At 37.1% G+C, this 26,742-nt stretch overlaps 1 protein-coding gene across 1 annotated transcript in view; it reads left to right on the top strand.

Annotated features, from left to right (window-relative positions):
* Positions 1–26,742, top strand: part of ANK2 (ankyrin 2) — a 230,440-nt gene that overhangs the window by 146,523 nt on the left and 57,175 nt on the right. Inside the window, exons 21-24 of the mRNA XM_085222883.1 lie at positions 1,684–1,782; positions 4,234–4,332; positions 9,648–9,720; positions 22,474–22,618. Of these exons, the coding sequence (XP_085079009.1) occupies positions 1,684–1,782; positions 4,234–4,332; positions 9,648–9,720; positions 22,474–22,618 (416 nt within the window). The remainder of the gene's footprint in view (positions 1–1,683; positions 1,783–4,233; positions 4,333–9,647; positions 9,721–22,473; positions 22,619–26,742) is intronic.

Here is a 26,742-nt window from a genome sequence, read left to right as displayed (position 1 = left end):
TACTGGTCATTCTGGCCAGGTTTTCTGTTCCCAGCTGTCATCTATGAGATGGATTCATTTGTCTGAATATGACTGTTTCACTACAGTGGTCACTGTCAACAAGAAAAAGAAGCAAGTAGCAGAGCCAATTAAAAGAAAATATGCTGGCCCACCTTTCTTTAGATCACCCCAAATCAAAGGGTAAAAAACAGAGATTCCAAAAGAACTGGCAATAGTACTAGAAAAACAGCTGACAAGAATTAATAAAGCAGACATTAGCAGGGTCCAAATGGTTGCTGCCAAAACATTCAGCTGAGGTGTTTGTAGACTAACTAAAGGGACATACGTACTTGCATGTTTAGTGTTAAGTCCCACTCTGGGCATTTCAGGCCACTGGATCAGATTCTGACACTAGTTCCTGCAGGTGTTCCTCTTACTTAGAAAAATTTCATTAAAGTAGGCAAATATGGCAGTATAGGCAGTGATTCTCCAAGTCTCATGTCAAGGGACCAATAAAAATACGGGCAATCTGTCAGCCATTGCTGTGCACTAAGTTTAAAGAGCGAATCAATCCTGGCTGGATTCAGGATAGGCATGTTACAGAATACATAACCTCTAGCACCTCCAAGATGCTTTGTGCCATCTCCAGTGAAAAATAATACTGCTGAGTTCTGTTTTTAAATGACTGTACTGATATTTAAGATAGTACATTTTCTTTGCTATACAATTTTCAGTAAAATCTCCCTTTAATTTCTTAGTCCATGTGTGTATTCTGTAATTATGAGAACTGTATCTGTTCCAAACTATCACTGTTTAATTAGTAGCATAAAGCATAACTTACATATGTTGAGTTGCATAAGAGATAACTTAGTGTTCCTCTCAGAGTCTACCCTCAGGCTGTATCTAAGTGTCCATTGAAACTGACTTGGTGTTTTCTCACAATATAGTTTCCACTTGCTATCAAACCAATTTCAAGTATTTTGTGATGAATTGCTTGACTGAGTTTGCACAAAACCATCTCAAATCAACTAGCTGAAGTGCACTTTGGCTGTGTTGAGTAACACAGAATTAATCTCTGGGGAGGATAAATATATGGAGTTAGGCGTATTTGTTAATACAGAAGTTGTGCACACATTTTTCTGAATAATTACAGCTTGGCCAGGCCTCTTGAAGTCAAGATAAAGCTAACGTTGATTGACATTTTTAATAGATAGATCCTGTTAGCTTTTTTAAAAAGCAAATGTTATTGAATCACTGCTGTTAAAAATTATATATCTTTACGTAGTCTCAAATATTTCAAAGGCAAATCTTAGGCGTCCTGTAGGAAAACAAAGATGTGAGAAGAGAATGTTCTGTGCTTCAGCTATGATTCTATGTGTTTAGTATGCCAACTAAATTTACTGCTACTCATTGTTCCTAGTTCTGATTTAGAAAATGAGGAATTATTTATCTTCCAGAAATTGGATTATATCATGAGATGTTAGATAACATGTGAATAAAAATATTATCCTTATGTTTTCGTTAATCTAGGGATCGAGTATTATTATTACTGTGAATTTATTATCTTCATTTCAATTGGTGGCTTAATTTCTTTTTGAAATGCCTGAAAAAGAGCAGAATTATGCAAACCAAATTTTCTAATGTAATTGCTGGTGATTGTTTTTCTTCTTTATTTGCTTTTATGGTAACCACCATGGATTACAGAATGGGTACACTCCTCTCCACCAAGCTGCTCAACAAGGTCACACTCACATCATTAATGTCCTTCTCCAACATGGAGCTAAGCCCAATGCAATCACCACCGTAAGTGTGAAGTGTTTGTGGAAAGTGTTTCTCTGGTTAGTTCCTTTCTTTCTAGGGCTAAAGAGCAAACCTTTGTTTTGGTGAAAGTTTTCTTCGTACATCTAGTTGTCAGATGTGTAAATGTAATGTTCCTTCTTCTTTTCATTATATTCACAGGGCAGTTCATTTATAACTCACTGCAGTAAGCTAAACCTGAGATGAAGAAACTTTTTGAAGCACTTTTTGAGTTGCAGTGTGAGGGTAGCCATGCTTACTTGGTTTAGTTGCCTTCTGCCTCGATACTTCTGTCTCAAAATTGGTATATTGCAAGAATTTTTGTATAAAAATTAAGGGCAAATCAGAACCTGAGTATCTTTGAAATCCAAATTTCTATCCCTCTCTCCATTGGATCTCTGTTTCAGATTCTTAGTAAGTTCATTGGTGTTAATGCAAAGACCATCAGTAACTTCTGGCACAGCCTTTTCTAATGTCAGCTAGGAATGCAACTTTCCTGTTTCATATCGATGTTGCTACTGTCTTCTATTTGGACAGTGTTGAAAATGCATCCAGGAAGCTCAAAACACGTGTCCTTCCCCAGAGTTGCCCAGGTTACCATTATTCCAACTGCATGGAATAATCTTGTGTGAAGTAATCCAAGATAGCAGTTTATGTGCCATGACACAAAATCTCAGTATCCAAGCCATGTATCAAAGATCCTAGACTGTGCTTGTCGTCAAGCAAGAAACCCTTGCAGTCAGCTTCTGGGACTGAAAGTTCTACTAGGCACCTTCAGTGTTCAGTCTTCTAGTTTGGGCTGTTAAGCCAACTCTTACCCAAATCCAAGGAGAGTCTCAAGACTCTGCCCAGCAGTTTGCATGCCTTTTCAGGTACTAGCTCTGTTGTTCACACATTGCTGATGTAAGAGAATTTCAACATGCAGCTGCTGACTAGGGGATATGGGAGTGGGATATGGGGTGTTAATGTGTAAGTGACGGTAACAGTCATGTTATTGTTCTGTGAAGATCCTTACCTGTTTTTTTTGGTGCTGCTAACTCACAAACCTGCTTTACAGTTGCTGAGGTAGTCTAATGCACAGGAACTTAAATTGTAGATAACTCAACCTGGTAGTGAAGGAGAGAGAAGGCCTCAGGCTGATATTCTGCACACAGAGCAGTGGTATCGCAAGATAAATCATTCTGTACAGTGGCTTTCCATGTCTCCCCTAGTAGGCCAGCATGTTGTTCTTTAATTCAAAATAGTATAAAACAGTTCAAGGTGCAACTCTGTATGAAGAATCATGGAATATGCCCCTTCTCTCCACTCCCCAAGCTGAGTATTGCAGGCCCAAGGGCTGCCACATCACACAGAGCCATGTGACTTAAAGCAGCCTCTGCAGACACTTAGGCTGAACTGGCTGCCAGTCAGGTTGGTTAGTTCTGCTGGGAAATTATGCCCTCAAAAGAGTTGTGAATGATTTAGCAAGTTTTTGATACTTGAAGTATTTTTATTTATTTTGTGTGTGTGTGTGTGTGTGTGAGAAGGTTCATTAATCTTGCCTCCTGTTGTGTCTGGCTTTTTGCTACAGGGGAAATGTTTCTTGAAATAAATTACCATGGACTCTATTTTGAGGCAGTTTGAGTAGAATTTTAAATGCAGTGAGACAGATGGCAATCTTAATTACTGTTCATTTAAAATGAAAACTTACACTCTAGGTTCATAAATTTGAATTAATAATATTTATTGTCAGCCTATTTTAATGTTCTATGTGATGAGCTGGAGATAAATATGCCTAAACAATAACTGAATTACCATTTCAATGTGTGTTTACTGAATAGCATGTATCTAATGGGCTTGTATACTGCAAATAAGTTTACTTAAATGGAAAACAGTTTCCAACCCCCAAGCCTTACATAGGTTTTCGTGCTTGCTACATCACCAGCTTTTGTGTACTATTACAGCACGTAAAATTTTGTTGTAAAGAGAAATAGGATTGTATGTGGAGAATACAGCCATAATCTTGTATTCCTCAAAGAGGGACTGCACCAGGTAAAGCTTTACCAGTTTCAGCTAAAAGTGGAAGCCTAAGATTTTAATTTTTTTTTTTTTCAGAAGAGTCTCTCTCATATAAAGCAGTTTATGCAAAATGAAACCTGAACTTCTGCAGACAAGACATTCTGTACAGTAGAATTTGACCATCTAAGGGTTAAACCATACCGCGCTTTTTAAAAAAAATTTAGACTAGCAGGCGGATGTGTGTGTTGTGTTACTATGGTAACCAGAGCTATAGTCTTAAAGGAGTTGCAAAGACAGAGTCAGATGTAACAGTAAAAAAAAAACAGTGATTTTCCTAGGCTGCGCCTTGTTTTGGATGGAAATGCTGGCTCATGCAGTGTTGAGAGTGATCTCATTGGTTCACATCACAATCCTCCCTCTCATTTCTCTCTCTCTCTTCCCTTTTCTTTTTCTCTTCAGAATGGTAACACTGCCTTAGCTATTGCTAGGCGTCTGGGATATATCTCAGTGGTCGATACGCTGAAGGTTGTTACGGAGGAGATTACTACCACCACAACTGTGAGTTTGTAGACGCATTAAAATGTCTCTGCTTTTTATTCAGAATGTTATCTTTCTCTTCTATGCTCAGATTCTCCACAAACCTGTTTTTATTTTCTGGTTTAAATCCCCCTTTCTGTTTGATTTTTGCAAAAGTGCTGTAGTGCTTTCAGTATGTCTTTTAAGCATGTAGAAGTATGTGCGATACATTTGGTTTTACTGAGCCAGATAACAGATTTTATGTGTGTACAGATGGAAAACAACTATTCAGGGACTAAGTAAAACTTTTTTTCTGGAGATGGGTCTGAGCTGCAAATCCAAACTTTCCAGAAGTTTGTGAGCTGTTTAGATCCTGTCCTGCCTCTCTGTTTGAATTTTTACCTCTCCCTTTCAGTCTCTCCTCATGTTTCCATGCTTCTTCTAACACCTGCTGGGGCTTTAACATTGCAGCACACCACAGCAAGCTTCTCAGTGTTTGGACTGTACCAGCCATGGATCGGTGCCAAGCTTAATGTTGTTCACTAGATGGCTCTGAATCACATCGATCATTTTTTTCACTCAAATGGATCCTGTTTTTCCAAAATATGGAAGATTTTTTCTGTATGTGCTCAGTCCTCTGTGTTCTTGGTAATCTGTATTTTGACTTCAGAGTTCATGAATAATAGATACTGAACATCAGCCAGATGGTACTGTTCCTTTAAGCCAGAAAAAACATACATTCTGACAATCTGGAAGGGGAGGGTTTTCTCTCCTTGGACTTCTACCTCCCATTTATGACTTCTTAGCATTTAGGAAGGGAGAATGTCATAAATAGTGTATCGTTTAAAAAATCAATTTTAATATAAACTTCCATTACTGCATTTTATCTTGAAACCTTGTTGTAGAATCATTGTTACTAGAAATTTAGAAAACATATCAGATCTAAGTGTCACTTAGGAGCTCACAGACGTGAAAATCCACAGATTACTGGTAACTTTATTACTTAAAAGATGCCATTACTCAATTAGAGAAAGGACTAGGGGAAGAAATCCAACCTGTTTTGTAAAAATATATCCATCCCACGAAAAAAAAAGAAGATAATTTTGATTTTTCTGCATGCTGACAGCAAGTTCTACTGATGTTTACTAAGGAAGATAGAATAAAAGCAGTGTGGCATAGGGTTACAAATGGAGTGAGCCATAATTTATTAATGACCTGCAAAAATCAAACTGAGTTAGGTTTGGACAAAGAATTCCAACATAGTTCTGGAAGTCTCTTAATAAAGATTGCATGATTTTGTCAATACTTATGTTCTGATTTAATCATATAACACATCTCACTTGTGCATGCATAAGCACATAACTATTCAAAGATTAAAAAAGAAACAACTAGATAAAACTTTTCGAGAAACATTAGCTCTGTTCTTGAAAGCAATTTTTTTATCCTCAAATGACACCTTTGCTATTCTCTGTGCTGTCTTGTCACCACTTTCTATTCGTTCCTGATGTAAGTTGTAACGTCCTTTCTATTGTATGTTGCGTAGCACTGTACAGCCTTGTGCACTGTCATATACATGTCATATGTTTTGTAATAATAAGAATTCTGCTGTGAAAAGACACTTGTGAGTTATTTACTTTGGATAAATGTTTCTTCAAACTTTGAGAGTAGTGGACTTTTCAACCTATTACCAGATGCTTGAGGTCTATGATGGAATCAAACACCAAAACTTACTTGCATAGGTGACCTGTAACACTTGCAAATGAGAGACATTTGAAATCTTGTACTGTGTCTGTTCACAAAGCACCATTTTTAAAAGTCAGATGGGAACCCTCAATAAAATCAGCAGATTTTTCAGAATTGAATTTGTCTCAATCTTACACCTTAGGGATATATAGAATGTAAACCACATTATTATTGATGATGATTACTGTTGATTAAACATAATTTTGAACAAGTGCTATAAAGGAGGGATAAATAGCAGGCACTCTCAGGCACTCCCTGCAATAAAGTTCTCCAGACAGTAAGGGTTAGCAATTGCTAAACCAGAGCATGGCATTTAGAACTGAAAAAAAGGTACTGTCACCATAGCTACTTAATTCTCTAAGGTTGTAGTGGAGTGATTGCATGGAGGATTTTAGAGAGGTTTGTTCTTTATTGATATTCAAGTCACTGGCATTTAAGATGAGGGCATCTTGAGTGCCAGTGGTCTAACTCTGAACAAATTTTCTTACTTACACAAGTATCAGTGAAGCCACATGAATATAAAGCAATAGAGACAACACAGTGTATGTATTTTTACTTAGTTTAAAAATGAATAGGAAGTCAATCAGAATAAGCCAGGCTTTCAAAAGGTTTACCCTGCAATTAAGTTTGGGGTTATTTGTACAAATAGACATAAACTTCCCATGGACAAATTAATACATGAGGAGCTTTATATTTTTAATGTTGTTCTGCTGTAGAGTAAGCAGTTGCTGAATGAGCGTATAGTTTTATATGCATACACCTGAATTATTCTACGTGAACACAATGGAAGTTTTAAATACAGTAACTTAAATTGAGGTGCATAATTGAATTCTCAGTGGTACCAAACAATGGTGACTTTGAGAAATATGCACTGAGCAATTTGCAAAGTGGGCCATTCATGGGATTAGATTAAGATTTCAAATTTTGAGAGTATTTGACCTTTTCGATGTGTCTGTAAATTAAAATAAATAATAATCTAGTGCTGTGAAAGATTTTGTCTAAAGCAAAAATAAATTCCCAGCTTCTGATGGGAATTTATGTAGCATTAATAATCCTACTGAATTAAATGTTGCAGAGATGCCATTACAAAGTTCTTCTTCTTCTGAAATACACAAACACATCCACATTCATCGATTCTCTTTTCCAAACCTTTTGTTAATTTTAAATTATGAAATAATCTCCTTATTCTGAGGGGAAAAATCAGGAAATAAACCAAATATCACTACTTCTTTGTCAGTAAATAATAATATATGAGATTGAGCCTGTACAGGGGCCAGGATGGATCTAATTTATGAATAAATTGATATTATGATAAATAAACCTTAGCTACTAGGGTCTGCAGATCTAAGTAAATACTAAGACAATATACCCAATATACATTTGAGAAGATATTCTTTACGTGTAAGTTGTGACCTCTTGTGTTTGTAGCATCATTTTACTTCTGTGTTCTTCTAATGAAATTGATTTTGTACCTAAGTTGAAGTGGGGAACCAAGTTTTCTTGAATAAATTTTGATCATACAACAAACATACAAAATGAATATCTGTGACTCTTAGGCAGCACACTTCTTTCCCCTTTCTTCAGAACCTGATCATCTCCTGATTTCGTTTGTCTATTTGTTTTTCTGATTTTTCAGTTATTTTACATGAAGAGCATACGGTATAGAATTTGTCTTACACTTAAAGATACAATTACAATAGCAATTTCAATGCTAATAAATTAGTACTTAAATACACATTAGTACTTTGCTTGAAAAATATACAGCTTATTTCTTTAGCACAGTGTCAGTGATTCTTTTCATATTTAGAATGTATTGCTGAAGCGACCAGGTCAATGTCAACTGAACAACAGCTTGCTCTGCATCTGTCACAGCTGGTTTTGACACTCTAATGCCCTACCTGCTGCCTGACCTTTCTGTCTGAGACAATCTATGGCAATGCAAGGTGGGACATCAGATATATCAGTGGAGGCATTTAGTGAATATAACCTATTTTTTCAATGCGGAACATGTGTTACAAAAAGCAACAGAAATGAGTGATTTAATGACTCGTGTATAAGAATTAAGTTAGGAAGCCTAATTGGGATTTCCATTTGAAGCAAATGTCATTGACCTTTCCCTTTATCGCAAGAGAGTGAACTGAAAACTGCTGTCATTTTTAAATACATTTTCAGAAATGTAAATCATACCTTTTAAACTCATTTCCAGAGTAATCCCAGTTGCTAAGTTAGTTAATTTTAGAAGTGTAGTATCTTAGAATAATCGGAAGTGCCATCTTTGTCAGTTTGTTAGAAATATAGAAATCTGAGGCATAATTTGGAAGGACATGATAAGTTTGATGTCAGTGGGCATTTTCCCAAAGTCGTGCTACATGAAGTCCTCGAGATTTGGCTGACATTAATTATCACACAGATTATATGCTCTTTCACTGCTTCTGCATATAATGTTAATTTATGCTTGATAGATGCCATCCCCAATAGGGAGTGAAATATGACCTCAGTGGGAGTTCCACGAGACACGTGTACTCTTGACAATCCCCTCCATGCCAGATGGGTGCATCTGCTGCTACATACCTTAAAGGGATGATGTGATTTCCCTCCACAGTTTCTCAGTGAAACTGACTGGCTGCAGATCTGGGTGGAGCTAGGGAAATATTTATTTTTCTGTTGTGACTAATGCTGTTCTGATCGCTGCTGTTATTTAAGTCCCTGGCATTTTGTCTCCAGTATTGTAACACACTGAAGAATTTCCTTTAGACTGCTTTCTTACACATTGCACTTTTTACACTCTTATTAAATTCTTTATCTCCTCCTCTAATGTCTGTCGTGGTGCTAAAAGGATGTTCCTATTCTTAATTCAGCACCCACGAGCATCTTGTGTTTCCTTCTGGAAGTCATTTATGCAGATCAAATCATATTAAAAAACATCTTACAACATAACCTGCTCTGTTCTCTTGCACTTAAAATGTCCTTCCAACTGTACTTGGTCTGTGCTTGCCCTCTGCTACAAAATAAGAATCTCCAAAGAACTTTGTTCTGCTGTGCATGCGATTTGGGGGAATATGCAGGATTTATTGAATGGATATAATTAATATGCAGTGTAGTCACTTTCAGAGGGAGAGGGAAGAAGGAAATGTTTCAAGTGATCTGTGTAGCTTGCTCACATCTTTTTTAGTTTAAAAATTTCGCATAATTCGTAACTTCATTTCCAAATGCTTTACTATTTAATAATTTCCATATGCTACATGCAACTTTCTGAAAGTAGACATTACCTAATTCTTTTTAAAATCATCTTGGAAACGTTGAACTGAATTGTTCTGTATGCAGCATTTATAAATAAATTTGCTCAGAGCTTGCTTTTCTTCCCATTTTTCTCTCTGATCAGCTCATTATCTTTTTTTGTGTGTCTATTTTTTTTCTGACAGAGCAAATATTATCTTATACAGTACTGAGAACAGGAACTTCTAAAATAATGACGGAGTAATTTAAGGGGATGGGAATCATTATAAGGTGTCTCAGCAGGTCCTACTGCTGCTGCTGTTGAAATATTCTATGATAATATTCTTTGCTACGTCTTTTGGTGTTTAATTTGAGGATTAAATGTTCTGTCTTTGCAGACTGTAACAGAGAAGCACAAGCTAAATGTACCCGAAACAATGACTGAGGTCCTGGATGTTTCAGATGAAGAAGGTGAGCAACTTTGCTAAGTTTCTATTCCATATCACTTATGCCACCTGTAAGATAGGCGTGGAAAGCTGCTTAAGTACTTGGACATCTTCATTTTGCAGTGCTTGATGATCTATGTAATAACTTTTTTTTTAAAATGATGTAGTCATTATGGCATTTGAATAAGGAGGCTAAAAATCAACCCAAACCAAAGTCCTGTTTCATTTTCACACAAAAAAACAAAAAACCAACAAAACAACACCCTTACGATCTTATCTGAACCAAATCAGCAAATGAGAACATTTCTTGACATTTTAAAATTTAAATGTAATACTTTTCTAAAGCTGATTTTGGCCTTCTCGTATAGAGGAATTTGAGCAGTAAATAGTTTGGCTTGTTGCCACTTATCTCCTAGGTAAATGTATCTGAATTTTGTTTAATTGGAAACATGCATGTTAGAAGATGCATAAGGTGGAAGGTGAAAAGACTGTTCCCTAGAGGGGAGCATTTGGCACACGCAAGTCACAGATGGATATAGCATGACATAAAGTAACAACATACTAATAACTTGGCACTTTGATCCCAGACATTACTGTGTGTACAGACAAGAGGCATATGTTGTATTGCTTAGCTAAGTTCCCAGAAAATTTCTGTGAACTTCTGTAGGGACTGATAAAGTACTGTGGTTTTAAACAGAACAGAATTAAGGAAATAACTTAAAAATGTCCCTGATGAATGGCAGCTTACGAATATTAATCACCATAGCATCTCATGAATGCACATCTACTTGCAAAAAAAGTAATTCTAAGTTCTTTTTGATGATTAATATTATTAACTAATATTATAGTATCTTACATATGACATTTCATTGTTACTATTACTGCTATTATTCTTTTGTATAAATAATTTGTAGAGTGACTATAATTTCAAAAAACCCGAAGGTATTAGGAACACAAATTGAAGGTGTTGGTTGGTTGGTTTTGTTTCTTTTCTTTTTACAAAGAGCACAAATCTGCTTGTGCTTATTCTAAATTGTACTGGAGTTTAATGGCATTCATATTCCTAAACTCTTCATATTATTCTGAGAATTATGCTGATTAGTGAGTTACATTCTTGAGAAAATACTGTTCCAGATACTGTTTGTTTACTTATTTTTTTAAACGCTTGCAAAACTTCAAGTGAAAGCAACTGTGTATAATTTTTTTAATGCTGAAGACCTGTAGCATCACATTCATTTTGATTTCATTTCCTCTCATTCTTTAGCCATCTTAAATCTGGAAAGCATAGTGTGTTTTTCTGCTTCTGCAGAATTCATGTTTAGGGTATTCTTTTTTCTCAAGTGAATTTATATGTTGCACAGCCTTTAAACACTCAGATGATGAACGCTTCAGTGATGGGGATGTATATAATGGCACAGGTGTCATTAGCAGAAATTCGTGGAGTAAGCTTTACAAACTTTCTCTTTTTGTTTGACTTGGTGTGTTTGTTTTTTTTGTGCAACAAAATGTTGCTTAGTCTGGGTTCCTAACACTGCTCCTTTTTGTTACTTTTAAAAAACGTGTCTTGGTGTGTGTTTCCTGAAAGGTGGGAGGAAGAAGGGAAACCAGAAAACCCAAGATTTATTACCTGTATTTTTAGTTAGTTGGTAGAAATTACTGTGGTCGCCCAGCATGACTAATGCTCTCCAGTGCATTAAATTAACATTCTCTGCTTTCTGTTACTGTGTGACATCTACTGTTTGTCAATAGCCAGCTGATAACGATGGAAGTATTTTGGCATGTTGCCTCTCAAGCCTGTGCTGAGCACTTGTCCTGATGAGCACCTCTGTGATCCTGCTGTGGGTTGCCAGGCAGGCTTCCAGAGTTAAAGATCTTCATGCCATTGTCCTTATAAAAACAGTTTCTAGAGGCAAAACACCGAGGATGTTGCAAAAATTTGTAACGTGGATGGTATTTATCACAAGAGCATAAAACAGACGGGGGCTATTTGGTGAACTTCTTAAACAAAGAAGATGAACCTTTTAGTGATTACGTTGTCTTTGTCAGAGACTAGCAAAAGGTTTCTGAAATACTCTGTTCTTGACAGCTTTCAAGTGGCACAACATATTCTGAAATAAATTCATATGACAAAATAAACCTGTCAGTTGTAATCATACAATGATAAAGTTGAACACAACAAGACTATTGGAGCAAATAAATATTTCAGATCCTGTTGTGGAGCCTCTTTATCATGGGTGATAAGAATTTTGTATTTTGCCTGGGAAACAGATGTTTTGTGTGGTTGGTATATGTTTACATTAGCAGTGCAGCATTCCTACTCCTAAAATCCAATCTTAGCATGAAATGAAGAACCATGCAGCCTATCAAACAGTTTAGCTTGGCATGTAATTATTTTCACATATTACTTTCACGTTTAGCTCTTAGCATTGTTACTTGGAATTTACCTTTTACTGTACCTTAACATGGTCTTGCCTTTGAACACAACAAGGTTATATTTTTATTTTAAAATTACTTTTGATTTGATTTTTTTAAAATTAGATTATTGTTGTTTTTTTTATATTGTGTCAGAGTTAAGTACAGAAGCAGGTGTGCCTTGTCATGAATACACACATGCACATGTGGTTTTTTGCTGCTACTTTCAGTATACTGTATTCAACCATGAAGAATGTTTATGGATAATCATACACTGTTATTTGCTCGACACTGCCCAGAGTCATAACAATGCAGATGTAAAACAATCCATGTTGTTGAAGATCATGCCTAATCATGAAGGGGGAGGAAAAAAAAAAAAAAAGTTAAGAATGTGGTTCTCCTCAAGAATCAGGACAGCAGTTCAGATTCTTACTGGTGTAGATGTTAAGCGATATGATTCCTGAAACCTGTGTCTGTGCCAGAAGAGTTGCCTTGCATGGATATAGGGGTAAAGGAAAGAAAAGTGCATTTTTATCATTGTATCTGTTTTTATCATTTGTCTGTATTACTACAGTCTGTAGTTTCTTTAAAGCTGTTGCCACAAAGAAAGTAATTTGTACTTGAGGTGTCCTTACAGCAGTAAAGGACAATTGCTGCAAAGTATCATTTAAAATGTATTTGAATGAAATCTGCAGATTTAGTGAAAGTAAGTTCATGCAGATCTTTCTGTTAGGACTGAGCCAGTGCAGACACACTATGAAATCTAGGTTTATTTTTTTTTCTTCTTACGTTAATATTGTATTGAGGAGAATCTTGCTGCTTGTGTGTACTCACTTTTTATATTACTTTAATGGCAAAAAAACTGCATGGACTACATGATTTACCTTTTTGATGCCTATCTGAGACAGAACAAGAAGTGTAGCTCTCCATTTGGAACATGCAATACTGACCAGTAAAACAGGTTATTGAAGAGCTCTCATTTATGTCTGTCTGGACTTCCTTATCTCCAATTCAGTTTTCAATCCAATTAACTTCTAAAAGCTTTGGTTTCACTGTCCTTTGAGAATAATTTCATAGGTGAAACCACACATTTCTACATCCTCTTTTATGTCAGCACAAATGTTTCACCGTGTAGTTCTGACAAGCTATTTTTTTGGCCAGACTACTCTGCAGGCAGAATAGAGTAGAAAAGGTGAAGTAGAAGGTGAGATACTAGTGTAGCAATAACGTGCCGGAGGAGGCAGTTCATACTGTACAGATGTTAATTGTGATATTTCAATTGCAGAAAAGGTTTAGACAAGAATTGAGCAAGCTGTCATGTGAAAATAATCAGTGTAGTCTCAAAAATGAGATGGAATCTTAATGGCCAAATTTAAAGCATCCCTATCATGAGGAGTGCTTGTCTAAAGGTTGGTAAAGATTTATCACAGTGCCTGGTTGAGACACAAACTGTTGTGTTGTAACTTTGTATTTCTTGGAAAAATAAAACAAACTACAAGTAATGAAATAATCTTAAAATTAAGGTCAGTAAGACATTAAATTTGTTAAAATGTTCCTAAAAATAGAAATAGCATCATGTCATTAAATGATTTAAAAGATTAAATATACATGCATACAGTAGTGACAAAAAAGGGTTTTTTTTTTTTTTTTTTTTCCTTACGTGGTATTGTTGAGATTATTTATAATATATTTTTATCCTTCTGCCTGAGCAAAAGGAAGATTTCCTTATTTATTTAGCCTCTATGTGCCAGATGTGCTAATGCAATAGCAAATTTGAGGATTGGTTGCCTTCTTTTCTCTGCATCTTGTCAATGCAAAAGATTCTTGGTGTGATAATAAGGTGATTGGTTTTTCTCCTGTAGCTTTATTGATATTGTTGCTAGAGTTGTAAAGAAAAAAAAAAAACACAACAAAGACTTATTTGGAATTGTCCCTTGAAATCTTTCAGGCAGAATATAGCTTTTTTAGTATCTTGTATTGTCATTACAAAGGAGTTAAACTTGTTTTTGTTGGGATAGAATCTGCTAAAGATTGCTCACTTGTCAACATTTTAGCAATGAAGAATTGGAGTTTGTGGGTAGGCTGCAAAAATTTTGGCAAGTTTTAAAGAAACTGGTGTTCTTAATTTGCTTCGATGTTGACAGAAAATAGAATTAACCAAATTAGCAGAGAAATCTGCAGGCGTGACCGAAAGTACAGACACATTTTTTGTGCAAAGAAGGAATAATGCATGTGCATAACTGAGGGACAGTACTGTATTTACTTATAGATTCTGTCCTAAATTGTTACTGTATGAGCAATGTTGAGCACTGAATTATTTTCTTCAGAGACTGAAGTTAGAGGGAGATCTACAATAGATTCTTAATTGAAGTATATCTTAATCAGCATGTTAAAAAGGGAAAATGTATTTTTGACTGCTCTTTCCCATCTGACCTAAACATGTCTTTAAAGCTACTGGATGTTATTCCTACTCATCACTGACAGAAACTGGCTGCTTTTACATTTACATTAACCTTAATTAGCTAAAAATTTTCCCAACCAGAGTAATATTACCCATTCTGAGCATAGCAGATATGTAGGTTGGCTGTTCCGTCTGGAATGAGATTGGCTATGAAAAGTGACTTGGGTATCAGTATTTAACATTTTACAAATCGTTTAAAAACTGCTACATAAAAGAGAGGTACTTGCCATATGAATTTCACAAAGGCAAAATGAGTATTTCATATCCCTCTTAAGAAGGAAAAGACTTGTGGTCTTTTCACTTCAACAAGTGTAAAAGTTTGGTCACAGATGCCCATACAGCTAGGGCAAGCTTTCCTTGCTTAGTGCCTGGTGTTTCATATTGTGAGAAAATTTATTATTTCATAGTTAATACTTACCTGATGTACACTGAATTTTCTTCTTCCATGAGAATAAAGCATTACTCTGGTGGAAAAAACAAACAAACAAACAAAAAAACCCCCACAACTAAATCACTTCTCTGTCACTTTTTCCAATGTGTTCTTTAGTAGTATTTTCTCTTCAGAATTCTTTATGGGATCTGGTTAGTTACTCCTCTTGTAAACCATCCAAGGAACTCATTCAAGTCCCCGGTTGACTGTATATCACATAGTAGCCCCACCACACCTCAGGCTTGTCATCATGCCATTTAATATCTATGACCTTCCAAGGTTTCTATGGCTTAGAGAGGTGGGAATAGCTTGTCTCAGTTCCAAAAAGACAGTACTTTTATTCTTTGTTACCTAGATCCAACATAACAGCTTTACAAATACCATAGCTATTAGCTGTTGTAATTCAGGGAAGTTCCAAGAGTGTGGGAGCCGTTAAATAAAGAATTGACTTTAGGGAACTGGAGGTGTCCAAGGCAAGTGTCAGGGAAAGTGTTATGCATTTCTTTTAAGAAGCTTACATCAGGGCTTAATATTGCATTAAAAAAATCATGCTTGCCATAGCTGCCCCTTCTCCATCTGTTGCTTTTAAGAAGCAGCACATATCTGAGGAGCTGTAGACTTATCTGCACGCTTCAGAGAAAGCAGTAATTTTGGCAAATTCATATAGTTGTATCTGGCTTTAAAGACATCTATTTAAGGCAGTTTCTGGTAGTTTCTGTCATAAGCCTCTTTCTTTTATTTTTTAACTTATATTTTTTGTTTATTTTGTGAGAAACCATTCCTAAGGAATTCTTATACAGAAGTTATGTTTTGCAATTCACTTGTATTGCAGAACAGTGTAGGAGCAACTTTTGTTGCTGCTTCCCAAAAAGGATTGGTGCTGTAGCTGTATAGCCAGAATGGTGTGGTTTAAAACTGCTTACTTGATCAAACATTTGTATTATTCCCTGATGACAGTAGGTAGCATAATTTGGGGGAAGGCCAATCTTTTCAGTTTTAGAAACATTAATCAAGCATTTTTTCAATCCAGCTAATGTTGACTTGCCAAGCTAGGGGTTGAGTGTGGCTGCATGCCCAAAGCTGTCTCTTTGTTTCTTTAAAGTTGTCTCTTTAATGTTAGTTTGCACTTAAAGAATATTTTTGTTGAAAGATTGCAAAGTGGTTCCTGACTGTTTTTTAATTTAATCAGTTACTTATGTATGAAATAACCATTCCCATTTCAGAACTGAGGAAAACCAGGAAGATAAGGACAAGAATATCATTGTGTGTTCCCAGTTCAGGTGGTTCATTCAGTAAAATTCTCTGTGTTCAGCCAGACTGTCACTGAAGGAGCAGATCTATGATCTCAGCATGCAGCCTCTTTTCTCTTAGTAGAGCATTACATGATTTACGATGCTCGACACCTGTGTTCAAGCATGAGAAATTATCAGCATCAAACTTTTTTGTCTTTCTCTCAATTATAGTAAGACAAATGCTTACTGTTTGAGTGGCCATTCAGATGTTAAAGATCTGTTCAGGTGATTCCCTTTCTGCCAAAAGACATCCTAGCAGTGGATCTTAATTACTAATTTCTATATGTGGATATTGTAGGTTTACGGTACACATAAATAATATGTGATCTGCATGAAAGTAACAGACAGGTAAGAGCAATCATCTATTACTGCTGACTTGAGCATAAGTTGATTGCTTGTGGGTTTTTGTGAGCTGATTAGGTTTATTCAGTGCAGTTTTTGAAAACAGCTCTGCTGTAACTCTGACAGTGTTAGCAATAGAATTTACTCCTGCTCCCTCATCTAAACAAATAGAAAAAGCCTTCAGGCAGCTGCATTTTGAAAGGGCTGGTGGAAGAAAGATTCCCATTCATGCTGGGTCTGTTTTTTTTTGTGTGCCTACCTGCCTCACTGAACAGTCAATGGATACATGCAGTGCTGATTGCTTCTCAGGGGGCGCATTTCATGCTTCCTGCTTCATGGTTGTGTGAGGCTCCACTCAAGTGGAATCAAGGTAGGCAGTACAATGATGCGATTGCTGCTTTTTAAATTCAGTTTCTGTGGCAGCTGTGTCCTTAAGGTTCAGTGTCTTTGGTCAATGAGAAGCAAAAGGAGTTTTTTGGGAGTGCATTTCCAGCAGAAAACACAGCAGAGTGGAAAACTCTCCACCTCATGATTGCACATCATGATGCAGAATTGTGTTGGGATTTCTGGTCAGGTCAACTGCATGATGTTGCTGCTGACATAATAGCTCCTGCTGTGAGACAGTTTTTTTGCTGAGGTACAACACTGAATCACTGGCTTCAATGTTTCTGAACCTGTGCGCATGCGCAGCTCTACACTCTGGTATATGTGGATTCATGAGCCCTAGAAGCTCTGTGCTCCTCTTCTCTGCTTGAAGTAGTTATACCTTTGGCTGGCTTGATAATGGCAAATATAAATTTAAGACGAAAAGGTTGTTGCTAGGAACCATTAACATAGCTTTCACTTGCCCAATATTGGTTTCTGAATTAGGTTTTCCTTGCATTAAGCATAATGGTATTTAAGTCTTAAAGTTGATTGAATTTTCCTGTCCTGATTCTCAGATTTGCTCTCTTTTTTTTTACTTCTGCACCTAGTTTTTTTCTTTCCCTGTCTTTGCTTTTGAAGGTGATCAGGACCTCACAGAAATGTTCAGCACCCTGTTTTCCTGTTCCAAATCTCCTTCTCCTCTTATTTTTCCTAGAAATAAGTCTGGAACCTTATGGATAACTTATCTCTGTGATCCCTTTTCTGTGCAACCTGACACCTGTCAATCCTACCTTTTTTTTTTTTTTCCACGTTCATTCTCTAAATGATCTCTCTCCTTCCTTGATTCTTTTTCTCTTGCCCTTCTAAAAAGAAAAGAAAGCATCCTGCATGTTGCAAACACCTACAGCACGCATGAGTTTGGGGGATCTTGCATTTTATTCCAAAGCATTGGTTTGACCACTGAAAACAGATTAGTGGGTGAACTGAATCATTGGTGAGAGTGCACTGTGGCCATGACACATTGTATGTTACAGAAAAGCTACCCAACATATTGGGAGTTATTTACATTCAGCAAAATAAGAATAATAGCAGCAGCAAGTGCAGGAACTCAAATATTTGCCACTTTTTGTTTAAGTATTAAATATACATAGCTTCCTAGTTTAGCAGATTTTTTGTTTGACTTTCTGTTGTTCCAGTGTTTCTTTCCAGTAAAACCACTGTGTTTCTTTTAGAAGAGTCCAGTCAATTGCTAATTCCTTCCTTCTTCCTTCTATATCTGCTCTAGAGAAGATGACGTTACTCAGAGAAGCAGATTTTGACAAAATCTTTCGATATAGTTGGGAGATGAGCAGTGGCATTGTCGAGGCTGAACATGAATTCTTTAATTGAGACATGGTGCAAAGTCAGCCTTAGGTGTTTTGTAGACTGTTTTCCCCATCAGGTAAGCCCCTGAAAGTCTGTTGGTATCATTGAGGAAAGGAAGGTATTTTTTCAAGTAAATAGAAGATAAATCACTAAGTGTGTAATTCATTGAAATACACCTGTAAGTTCATAGACTGCCACTGGAAGTCATGGAAGATCGATGTAAAATACTCTGTTTCATGAACTGCTTAGTAGGTAAGACTCATTAATTTAGTGGAGAATGTGAGTGAAGGATTGCTAGCATGATTAAACAGAGTAATTTCTTGTACTGATACAAAACTAAGAGATAGTAAAAACTGCTAAAGAAACTCACGGTCAGCTGAGTATATGATTTTTTTCTCAGCAGATAACAGCTGTATGTTTTTATACAAATTACAGGAGAATGGATTGACTGAGATTAAGGAGTACAGCTGTGTGAGTTATTTTTATGACAACAGTGTTAATGGTAGGATGAATGAGTGCTACTTACATAGACTTAATTTACTTTGCGTACATGCAATAAGCCATGAAGACACTCAGGTACCCATAGTTATATGAAAAGTTATATTGCTGCACAATCATTTATACTTAAATGTGTATCTTTTTTTTTTTTTTTCTTTTTTCCCCCCTACATGCATGAGGCTGTGCAACTTTTTTGCAGTTTTGGTTTTGTTCATCTCCCTATGTAAAGATGAAAGAGCACAAGTCTTAGTGGGGAGTGACAGATAAAATATTCTGAAGACATTCAGAAATATTCATCTATATCCTTACTACTGTTTGCAGATGCTCACATCACAGAAAAGAGTGTTGCTTAAACTTACTACTGATTACTCTTTGATGAGAGGCCAAAGCTGAAATTAGAGAAGAGATGAGATTTTTGATTTTTTTCTGAGGATGTGAGTGTGATCAAAGTGATGAAGACTTCATTTCTATTATAGATGGAATGTTTGCTGTGATTATTAGAATCTAGTTTATATGAAATCTACTTGAAGCTCCATTTATTATTTATTTGGTTAACGTAGTTGCTTTAATATTTTCCAAGTTTTCCCTAAGCTCTGTGCTTTATAATGTGACATTACCAGGAAATACAAGGCATCATCTGTTAGAAGAGGGGAAACATGCAATAATTAAGTGCACTTTATTGTTTTCTGTGAAACAGTGTCAAGATTCTCCCTCTTAATGTGGATAGATGGAATTTTCAAGACCTTGTTCTTGTTATATTGACAAGATTTAGAACTCACTTTTACATGTAATATTTGTGTACACAACAAAAAAATTTCTAAAACCCCAAAGGTCAGTTGTTTTTAGATGAAAAAATTTAGGTGATTTATTTGCCAGCTGAAGCATCAAAGTAGAAAAACTAGCTTGATTTGTTTCTTGAAAATAAATATTGAGATGTCTTCCCTTAGGAGTGAGCACCATTCATAGAGTTTGTAATGCTAATAATGTTTTGCAGGGGAAAAAAAAAGACACTCTACTAGAAATAGCTGCAGTAACATTTTTTTTTTTTTCCAGTTTTACTTTATTATGTCTTTAAATCTCATGAATAGCAGTAGTCCTGATGCCCAAGTGAATGCTGTCTGAAACAGCATCGATACCACTTCCCTTACCCTTACAATCCTTTGAGGTTCTGAGTGTATCAGGGTGAATTACTGGCTGGGACGTGTAACCTCTGAATATAGTTCCTGTATTATGACAGTTACAGACCTCTTCACATAACTGGAGAAGAGCTTCAGGTTCTCGGTTTTTTCCTATGCAGCTAAGAAAATGAGAAAACCTGAATGTATTGATGGCTTAGGGTTGTGTTGTGTGTTTCTGTGGGTCACACGAAGCCAGTGGCAGACTCACACTAACCCTTGTGAAAGTGGCTGAAATAAGTACATCTCCAGGAAGAAACTGCAGAGGGAAACCATGTTGCAAATGGAAATGAGAAAGAAACGTCTACACACTATTTGTCAGTTCAGAACATTATGTTTATCTGCCAGCAAAAGCTAACAGTGACTTCACATAGACATAGGCCTGTCAGCCTCACCTCTGTCCCTGGAAAGGTGATGGAACAGCTTGTGCTGGATACCATCTCCAGACAACTGGGAGAAACGGAGGTTATCAGGAGTAGTCAGCATGGGTTCACCAAGGGGAAGTTGTGCTCGACCAACTTGGTGGCCGCCTATGATGCTTTCACATGCTGGGTGGATGGGGGAAGAGCGGTAGATGTAATCTACCTTGATTTTAGAAAGGCATTTGATACTGTCTCCCACGACATCCTTATAACAAAGCTGAGGAAGTGTGGGATAGACGAATGGCAGTGAGGTGGGTTGAGAACTGGCTGACTGGCAGAGCGCAGAGGGTCATCGTTGGTGGTGCAGAGTCTGGCTGGAGACCTGTAACCAGTGGTGTCCCCCAGGGGTCTGTGCTGGGTCCGGTCTTGTTCAACATCTTCATCAATGACCTTGATGAGGGGATAGTGGCCACCCTCAGCAAGTTTGCTGATGATACGAAGTTGGGAGGATTGGCTGACACGCCTGAAGGCTGTGCTGCCATTCAGCGAGACCTGGACAGGCTGGAGAGCTAGGCAGTAAGAAACCGAATGAGGTTCAACAAAAGCAAGTGTAGGGTCTTACACCTAGGGAGGAATAATTGCATGCACCAATACAGGCTGTGGGATGAGCTGCTGGAGAGGAGCTCTGCAGAGAGGGACCTGGGCGTCCTGGTGGATGACAGGTTGGCCATGAGCGAGCAGTGTGCCCTCGTGGCCAAAAAGGCCAGTGGCATTCTGGGGTGCATTAAGAAGAGCGTGTCCAGCAGGTCGAGGGAGGTGATCCTCCCCCTCTACTCTGCCCTGGTAAGGCCTCATCTGGAGTACTGTGTCCAGTTCTGGGCTCCGCAGTACAAAAAAGACAGGGATCTCTTGGAAAGAGTCCAGCGGAGGGCCACAAAGATGGTGAAGGACCTGGAGCATCTCCCCTATGAAGAAAGGCTAAGTGAACTGGGTCTGTTTAGCCTTGGGAAAAGAAGACTGAGAGGGAATCTGATCCAGGTTTATAAATATCTGAGGTGTGGCGGCCATAGCGGTGAGGCCAGTCTCTTTTCAGTGGTACGTGGAGACAGGACGAGGGGAAACGGACATAAGCTGCAGCATAGGAAGTTTTGCACGAATGTGCGTAAGAACTTCTTCACGGTGAGGGTGACGGAGCACTGGAACAGGCTGCCCAGGGGGGTTGTGGAGTCTCCTTCTCTGGAGATATTCAAGTCTCGCCTGGACGCCTACCTGTGCGACCTGGTGTAGGGAACCTGCTTTGGCAGGGGGGTTGGTCTTGATGATCTCTAGAGGTCCCTTCCAACCTCTACAATTCTGTGATTGTGTGATTCTGTGAAATTTCCTGATGAAAATCATTTTGGGCCTGAAAATTCAAGATATGTGCAAAAAGGTTGCTATATCCAATAACCAATTATCATTTTAGGCATAGATTCATTATGAATTACTTTTGGATAAATGATCAATGAAATCCATACACATAAATTTACTTCCAGATTCTGATTATTGCCTTGTTTTAGAAATATTTTTGTGGTTAATGCACAAAGGTGATGAAACTTGCATGAGATATTTTCTATGATATGGAATTTGCAAAATGGGGAGTTCAGATTAGGATTTGCAACTGTCAGGCATAAATCCAGGGAAAATACTTTCTCAGCTGAAAACACATAGCATGCAATCAAATATGTGGCTATATTTAATCATAAACTTTCCAACAGTGATACAATTAAAAAAAAAAAAAAAAAAAAAAGGAAAAAAGGAATGTAGAGGCTGTGCTTTACAAAATAGCAAATATTTTTGCTCCTTGCCAGTATGTGCAACAAATGCAGACTAAGTGCGATTGTTTTTTCAACTTTATTTTGAAATTTTTTTAATCTTGCTTGATGTGCCAGCTTCATTAAATACATTAATTGCTTGTGGTTTGCAGTGTTTCTTGACTGGAAAATGCCTTTGTTTTAATTGTGCCATCCAGCTGTTAGATTCCAATGTGTAAACAAAATTAAATGCTTATCTCTGTCCCTTCTGTGTTTGATTTAAAGGTGATGATACAATGACAGGAGATGGAGGAGAGTACCTGAGGCCAGAAGACCTCAAAGAACTAGGAGATGACTCTTTACCAAGCAGCCAGTTCTTAGATGGTATGAACTACCTGAGGTACAGCTTGGAAGGAGGGCGATCTGACAGGTATTTGCCTGGATGCGTATCCTTTCTCTTCATATGAGTGTTTGAAATCTATTCCGCAGTTTCTTTAACTCAAGGGAGACAAGGGATGATGCACTTAACATTTCTTTACTAAGTATGTCAAGGTATCAGTTACCACTTTGCAGGAGGAAAACATGGTCAGGAGGAATATTTCCTAACCAGTCAAGAAATTAATACATCTGGCACTGATACTGTATCCAGAATCTACTGAATAATTTGTTTCTGATTCTTATTTGGTTCTTGAAAAAGTATGGCTTGCTTTATTGTCTCTGTGGTCAGGCAAAGGAAGAAGTCTTGTATTGGAAAGGACTCATAAATCATCTTGGTCTTCTCTTTACATGAGTCAGGGATTGTGTGGGAAGGTGAACAGTGTGTGTTAGTGTTAGGTGAGCTGACTTTCTTTTGAGCGTTTTGTGAGGAATTGACAATGTTCACTAAAAAATAATAATAAAAAAAGAGGTCTTGGCAACAGAAATAATTTGTAGCCAACATCATTTTCCAGCCTTGACTGTTATGCTAGCAACATTTCTGAAGCTCAGTGAAATCAGTAGGATCCATTCTGTTTACTTCAGTAGGCTGTGAATTGATGCTGGAACAAAAGATGTCAGGAAACAGTTCAGTTTGCCTCACAGCATGAGTACACCCCTCTTTTAGACTTGCAGCCTTTGTTGGTTTTTAGACAGCTTCAGTGAATCCACTGAAAACAAAGTGACTATTGCTTTTTAAGTCTCAGATGATGTTTATGAACTGCATCAGAATGCTTAAAAATCAGAACCTTTTATGATGCTTTTTCAATGGTAAAAAATGTTTTTGTGGGGTTTTCATTTTTTGTTGTTTTTGTTTTTTAAGAGGTTGTATGAAATGATTGTGCAGCCAAGTGTTAAGCCAGTTTCTGCTCCCATTTAGAACAGTTTTAACTTTCAATAAACTGTCAGTGAATTTCTGTAGATTTTCACAAGCATATAATTGTTGTGTCCTATTTAGAATTGAATGAAAATGATTTCACATTGTTTATCATGCATGGTTATTTTGAAATGAAGCAAAATGACAAAGAAAGTATGAAAAGAAGTGCATCTTTCTGATTCCATGGTGTCATGGAATCATGATGTCATTCTCTGTTACTATCAGGTTACTGGTTGTAAGAATTTTCAGACACTACTTAAATTATTTTGTTGTTGTTTTTGTTATTTTTCTTATAATTTTCATTACATTACACTGACTTTGTTTTTTAAAGAAATTCCGCAAAGCAAAATAGTACTAGCAGCTTCTACTCATATAATCTTGTGCATTAACAATTTGATTTAAAAACATATTATTTTCTTTTGTAACCATCTTCCCTGTTTATTTTATTTCTCTCTCCCTTTCATTCTTTCTCATATGCTTACATAGCACCATGCCCAGGTAGGTATTACATAGCATGAAAACATGTCTCTCTATCCTTTCATGGCACTTGTCTCTCTTCACTCATTTTGAAGGCCTGCTGTGTGCTGAAATGTTAATCTTGAGAACCAAATGAATGATGTTGCTGTTGCAGATGGTTGTGGTCTCGAATGAGTATGATATGCAGAGGTGAATACAGATACAACAGTACTGTCAGTAGGACAGTGGAAAGGTCATGGTATGACATAGCTACTGTACCACAGAAACTCCCCTCAAGTAAGAATCAGGGAAGCAACAGCTTGAAATTTTCCTCTCATCATGCTGCTGGGAAAGTTAGCTGTTTTCATTTTCTATGTGGAAGAACAATGGTAGAATAAAAAAATAAATAGAATGTGCTACATAAGTTGGATTCCCTCTTTGGATATGGAGAGCAAGAACCATTTCAGGCCATATGAGTTCATCAGTATATACTCCTTTTCAGTGTAGATGCCTTCCACCTTTTGTCCATGATATCTATGAGGAAACTTTTCAGTCTATAATAGTGAGGTATTTTCAAGGCTGATTTATACTGTTTTTCAATTACACCAGGTTATTTTCCCAGGTTTCTGAAACACTGTACACTTCCCACAGTGATAGATATACTCAGCTGGACTAGAGGTTACTAGATCTGTCTAGGTGAATTAGTAGATGGGCAAGTAGTGCAGTGTGATCTTCTAATTATCCAGACTAGAAAGTTGGCTAGAGTATACTGCTTTCCTTTTCTGGATACCATCTGGGGTTCATTCACGGCTTAGGAGAGGTGAATGATACATGCCTGCACATACCTAAACACAGGCAAGGCATACGGTAAGAGCTTTGTAGGGTTGTTGGGTTTCACAGTTCACTTGCTGTGGCTGATGACAGTGTTACTGACTTCTCAAACTGGGACGGAGATGTACCAGCCAAATTTAAATCTGCACTTAGACATTAGTGTTGATTAGGAATCCACTTACAAGATTCCTGAAGAGCTATTACAGAAGTAAACAATTGTTTCTGTCTGATGACACTGCACTTCCTTAACTGGAGTGACATTTCAGACAGTGTCTTTGTTTGTAGATCTCAGAATTACAGACTTCAAACAAACTGCTCTTTGTTTTCCCTTTAGCTGGTGCAACGCACAGCAGAGGGGCAGTGTTGTCTGAACGCTACTTTTGAAATTAATAGTAGAAAATTAAAATTAATTTATTGCAGACCTCAGTCATGTTTGTGTGTACCTTGTCTTTTGATGAAGTCCTACCCTCAGAAGCATTGGGTGTTTATTAGAGGTAACATAGGTGCACTACATACTGGAAATGTATGAGGCTGCTTGTAGTGGTAGTAGTAGTAATGTCAGGCACTTGTAGGAGAACATGGACAAAATCACTATACAGATGATCAGTCAATTCTAGTACATATTTCCCTTCATTAATATTACACATTATATTAAGTGAGTGGCAGAACCTACAGTTTGGCTGTTGAACTTCTTTCCAACATTGCATGTCACAGCAAAACAATTCTGAAAGTGTTAAGCATTGAAGTGGAAAAAGTCAAGTGTTGGCAAATGGGGTCTGTTACTGGAGCTTATTTTCCACCCAAAGAACAAATGTTCATTGAAGTACTGTTATTATGAGTAAGCAGCATATGTTCTGCTTACCTAGTTCACACTAAAATGTTTAACCAAAATATCCTTCTGTCAAGAGTCCCTTTCACATTGTTTTTTTCTGGAATGATTTTGTGCAGACACGGTGAATTACTTGAAATCAAAATAATTTTTGATTTGATGAAATCAGAATTATATTCCTGAAATGCACAATCCCAGAAATATTCCAAATATCAGCCTTACCTGTCTTACTTTTTTGACTTGTCTGGGGGAAAGACATTACATAACATGTAAAAGAGATTACTTGGTGACGGGCATTTTGTTTTTCTCAGGACTTTTCTAAGGTTGATCTTTGTGTAATGCTTTATCTGTGTTTTCAGTATTGTATAGTTCATCTATTATGCTAATTGGCCATTGGTGTCTGCCAGTCATAATAGCGTTGATCATTCTACAGTGTTATTTGTAATAAAAATAAGATTATCATTTTATTTTAAAAAGAAATTAAAGAAGGTGTGTGGGGGGGAGTGAAGTTAGCTATTATTCCCGAAAGGCTGATTGGTCTGAACCAGATGGTAAAACCTGATTTCTGACATGATCTGCACTTAAGTACTTGAATGCCGTGTCCACAATGTAATTGAGACATTGTTATTGCTAACAGATGAAAATTAATTATCCCTAAAAAAACCTACAACATTTTTGAATAAATGCCTGCTGTTCTGATCCGGTGCATTAGGCATTATGAGTAGTACTCATGGATGTATAAGCCATGAAAAAAAGGCTACTTCCTTTGGTTACATGTACTGTATTCACCAGAGTACAGAACAATATCACAAAGTGCACGTACATCATCTAAAGGTGGTGGACCCACTCTTAAAAGTCACTTTTAGATGCTCCTGCCAGTGAATGCATATAGAGCACCAAGCTAGTGCTATTTGATAGCAGAAACCCCATTTACCTCAATATTTCCTTCTGTGGCGTGTTATTTGTCTTCTTGGCTTTTTGCTAGTGAATACTGCAGTTAAATTCTGAGCCAGTGCTTGGAAGCAGCTTATTTACTGCCTTACATCCCTCATTGCTACAGCAACCAGTTTTCTGTGGAGCTGTACTT

The sequence above is a fragment of the Meleagris gallopavo genome, chromosome 4 (assembly GCF_905368555.1).
Source record: "Meleagris gallopavo chromosome 4, MGAL_WU_HG_1.1, whole genome shotgun sequence".
Taxonomy (NCBI): Eukaryota; Metazoa; Chordata; class Aves; order Galliformes; family Phasianidae; genus Meleagris; species Meleagris gallopavo.
Note: the sequence above shows the minus strand (reverse complement) of the source record. Positions and strands in the feature narration are given on the sequence as shown.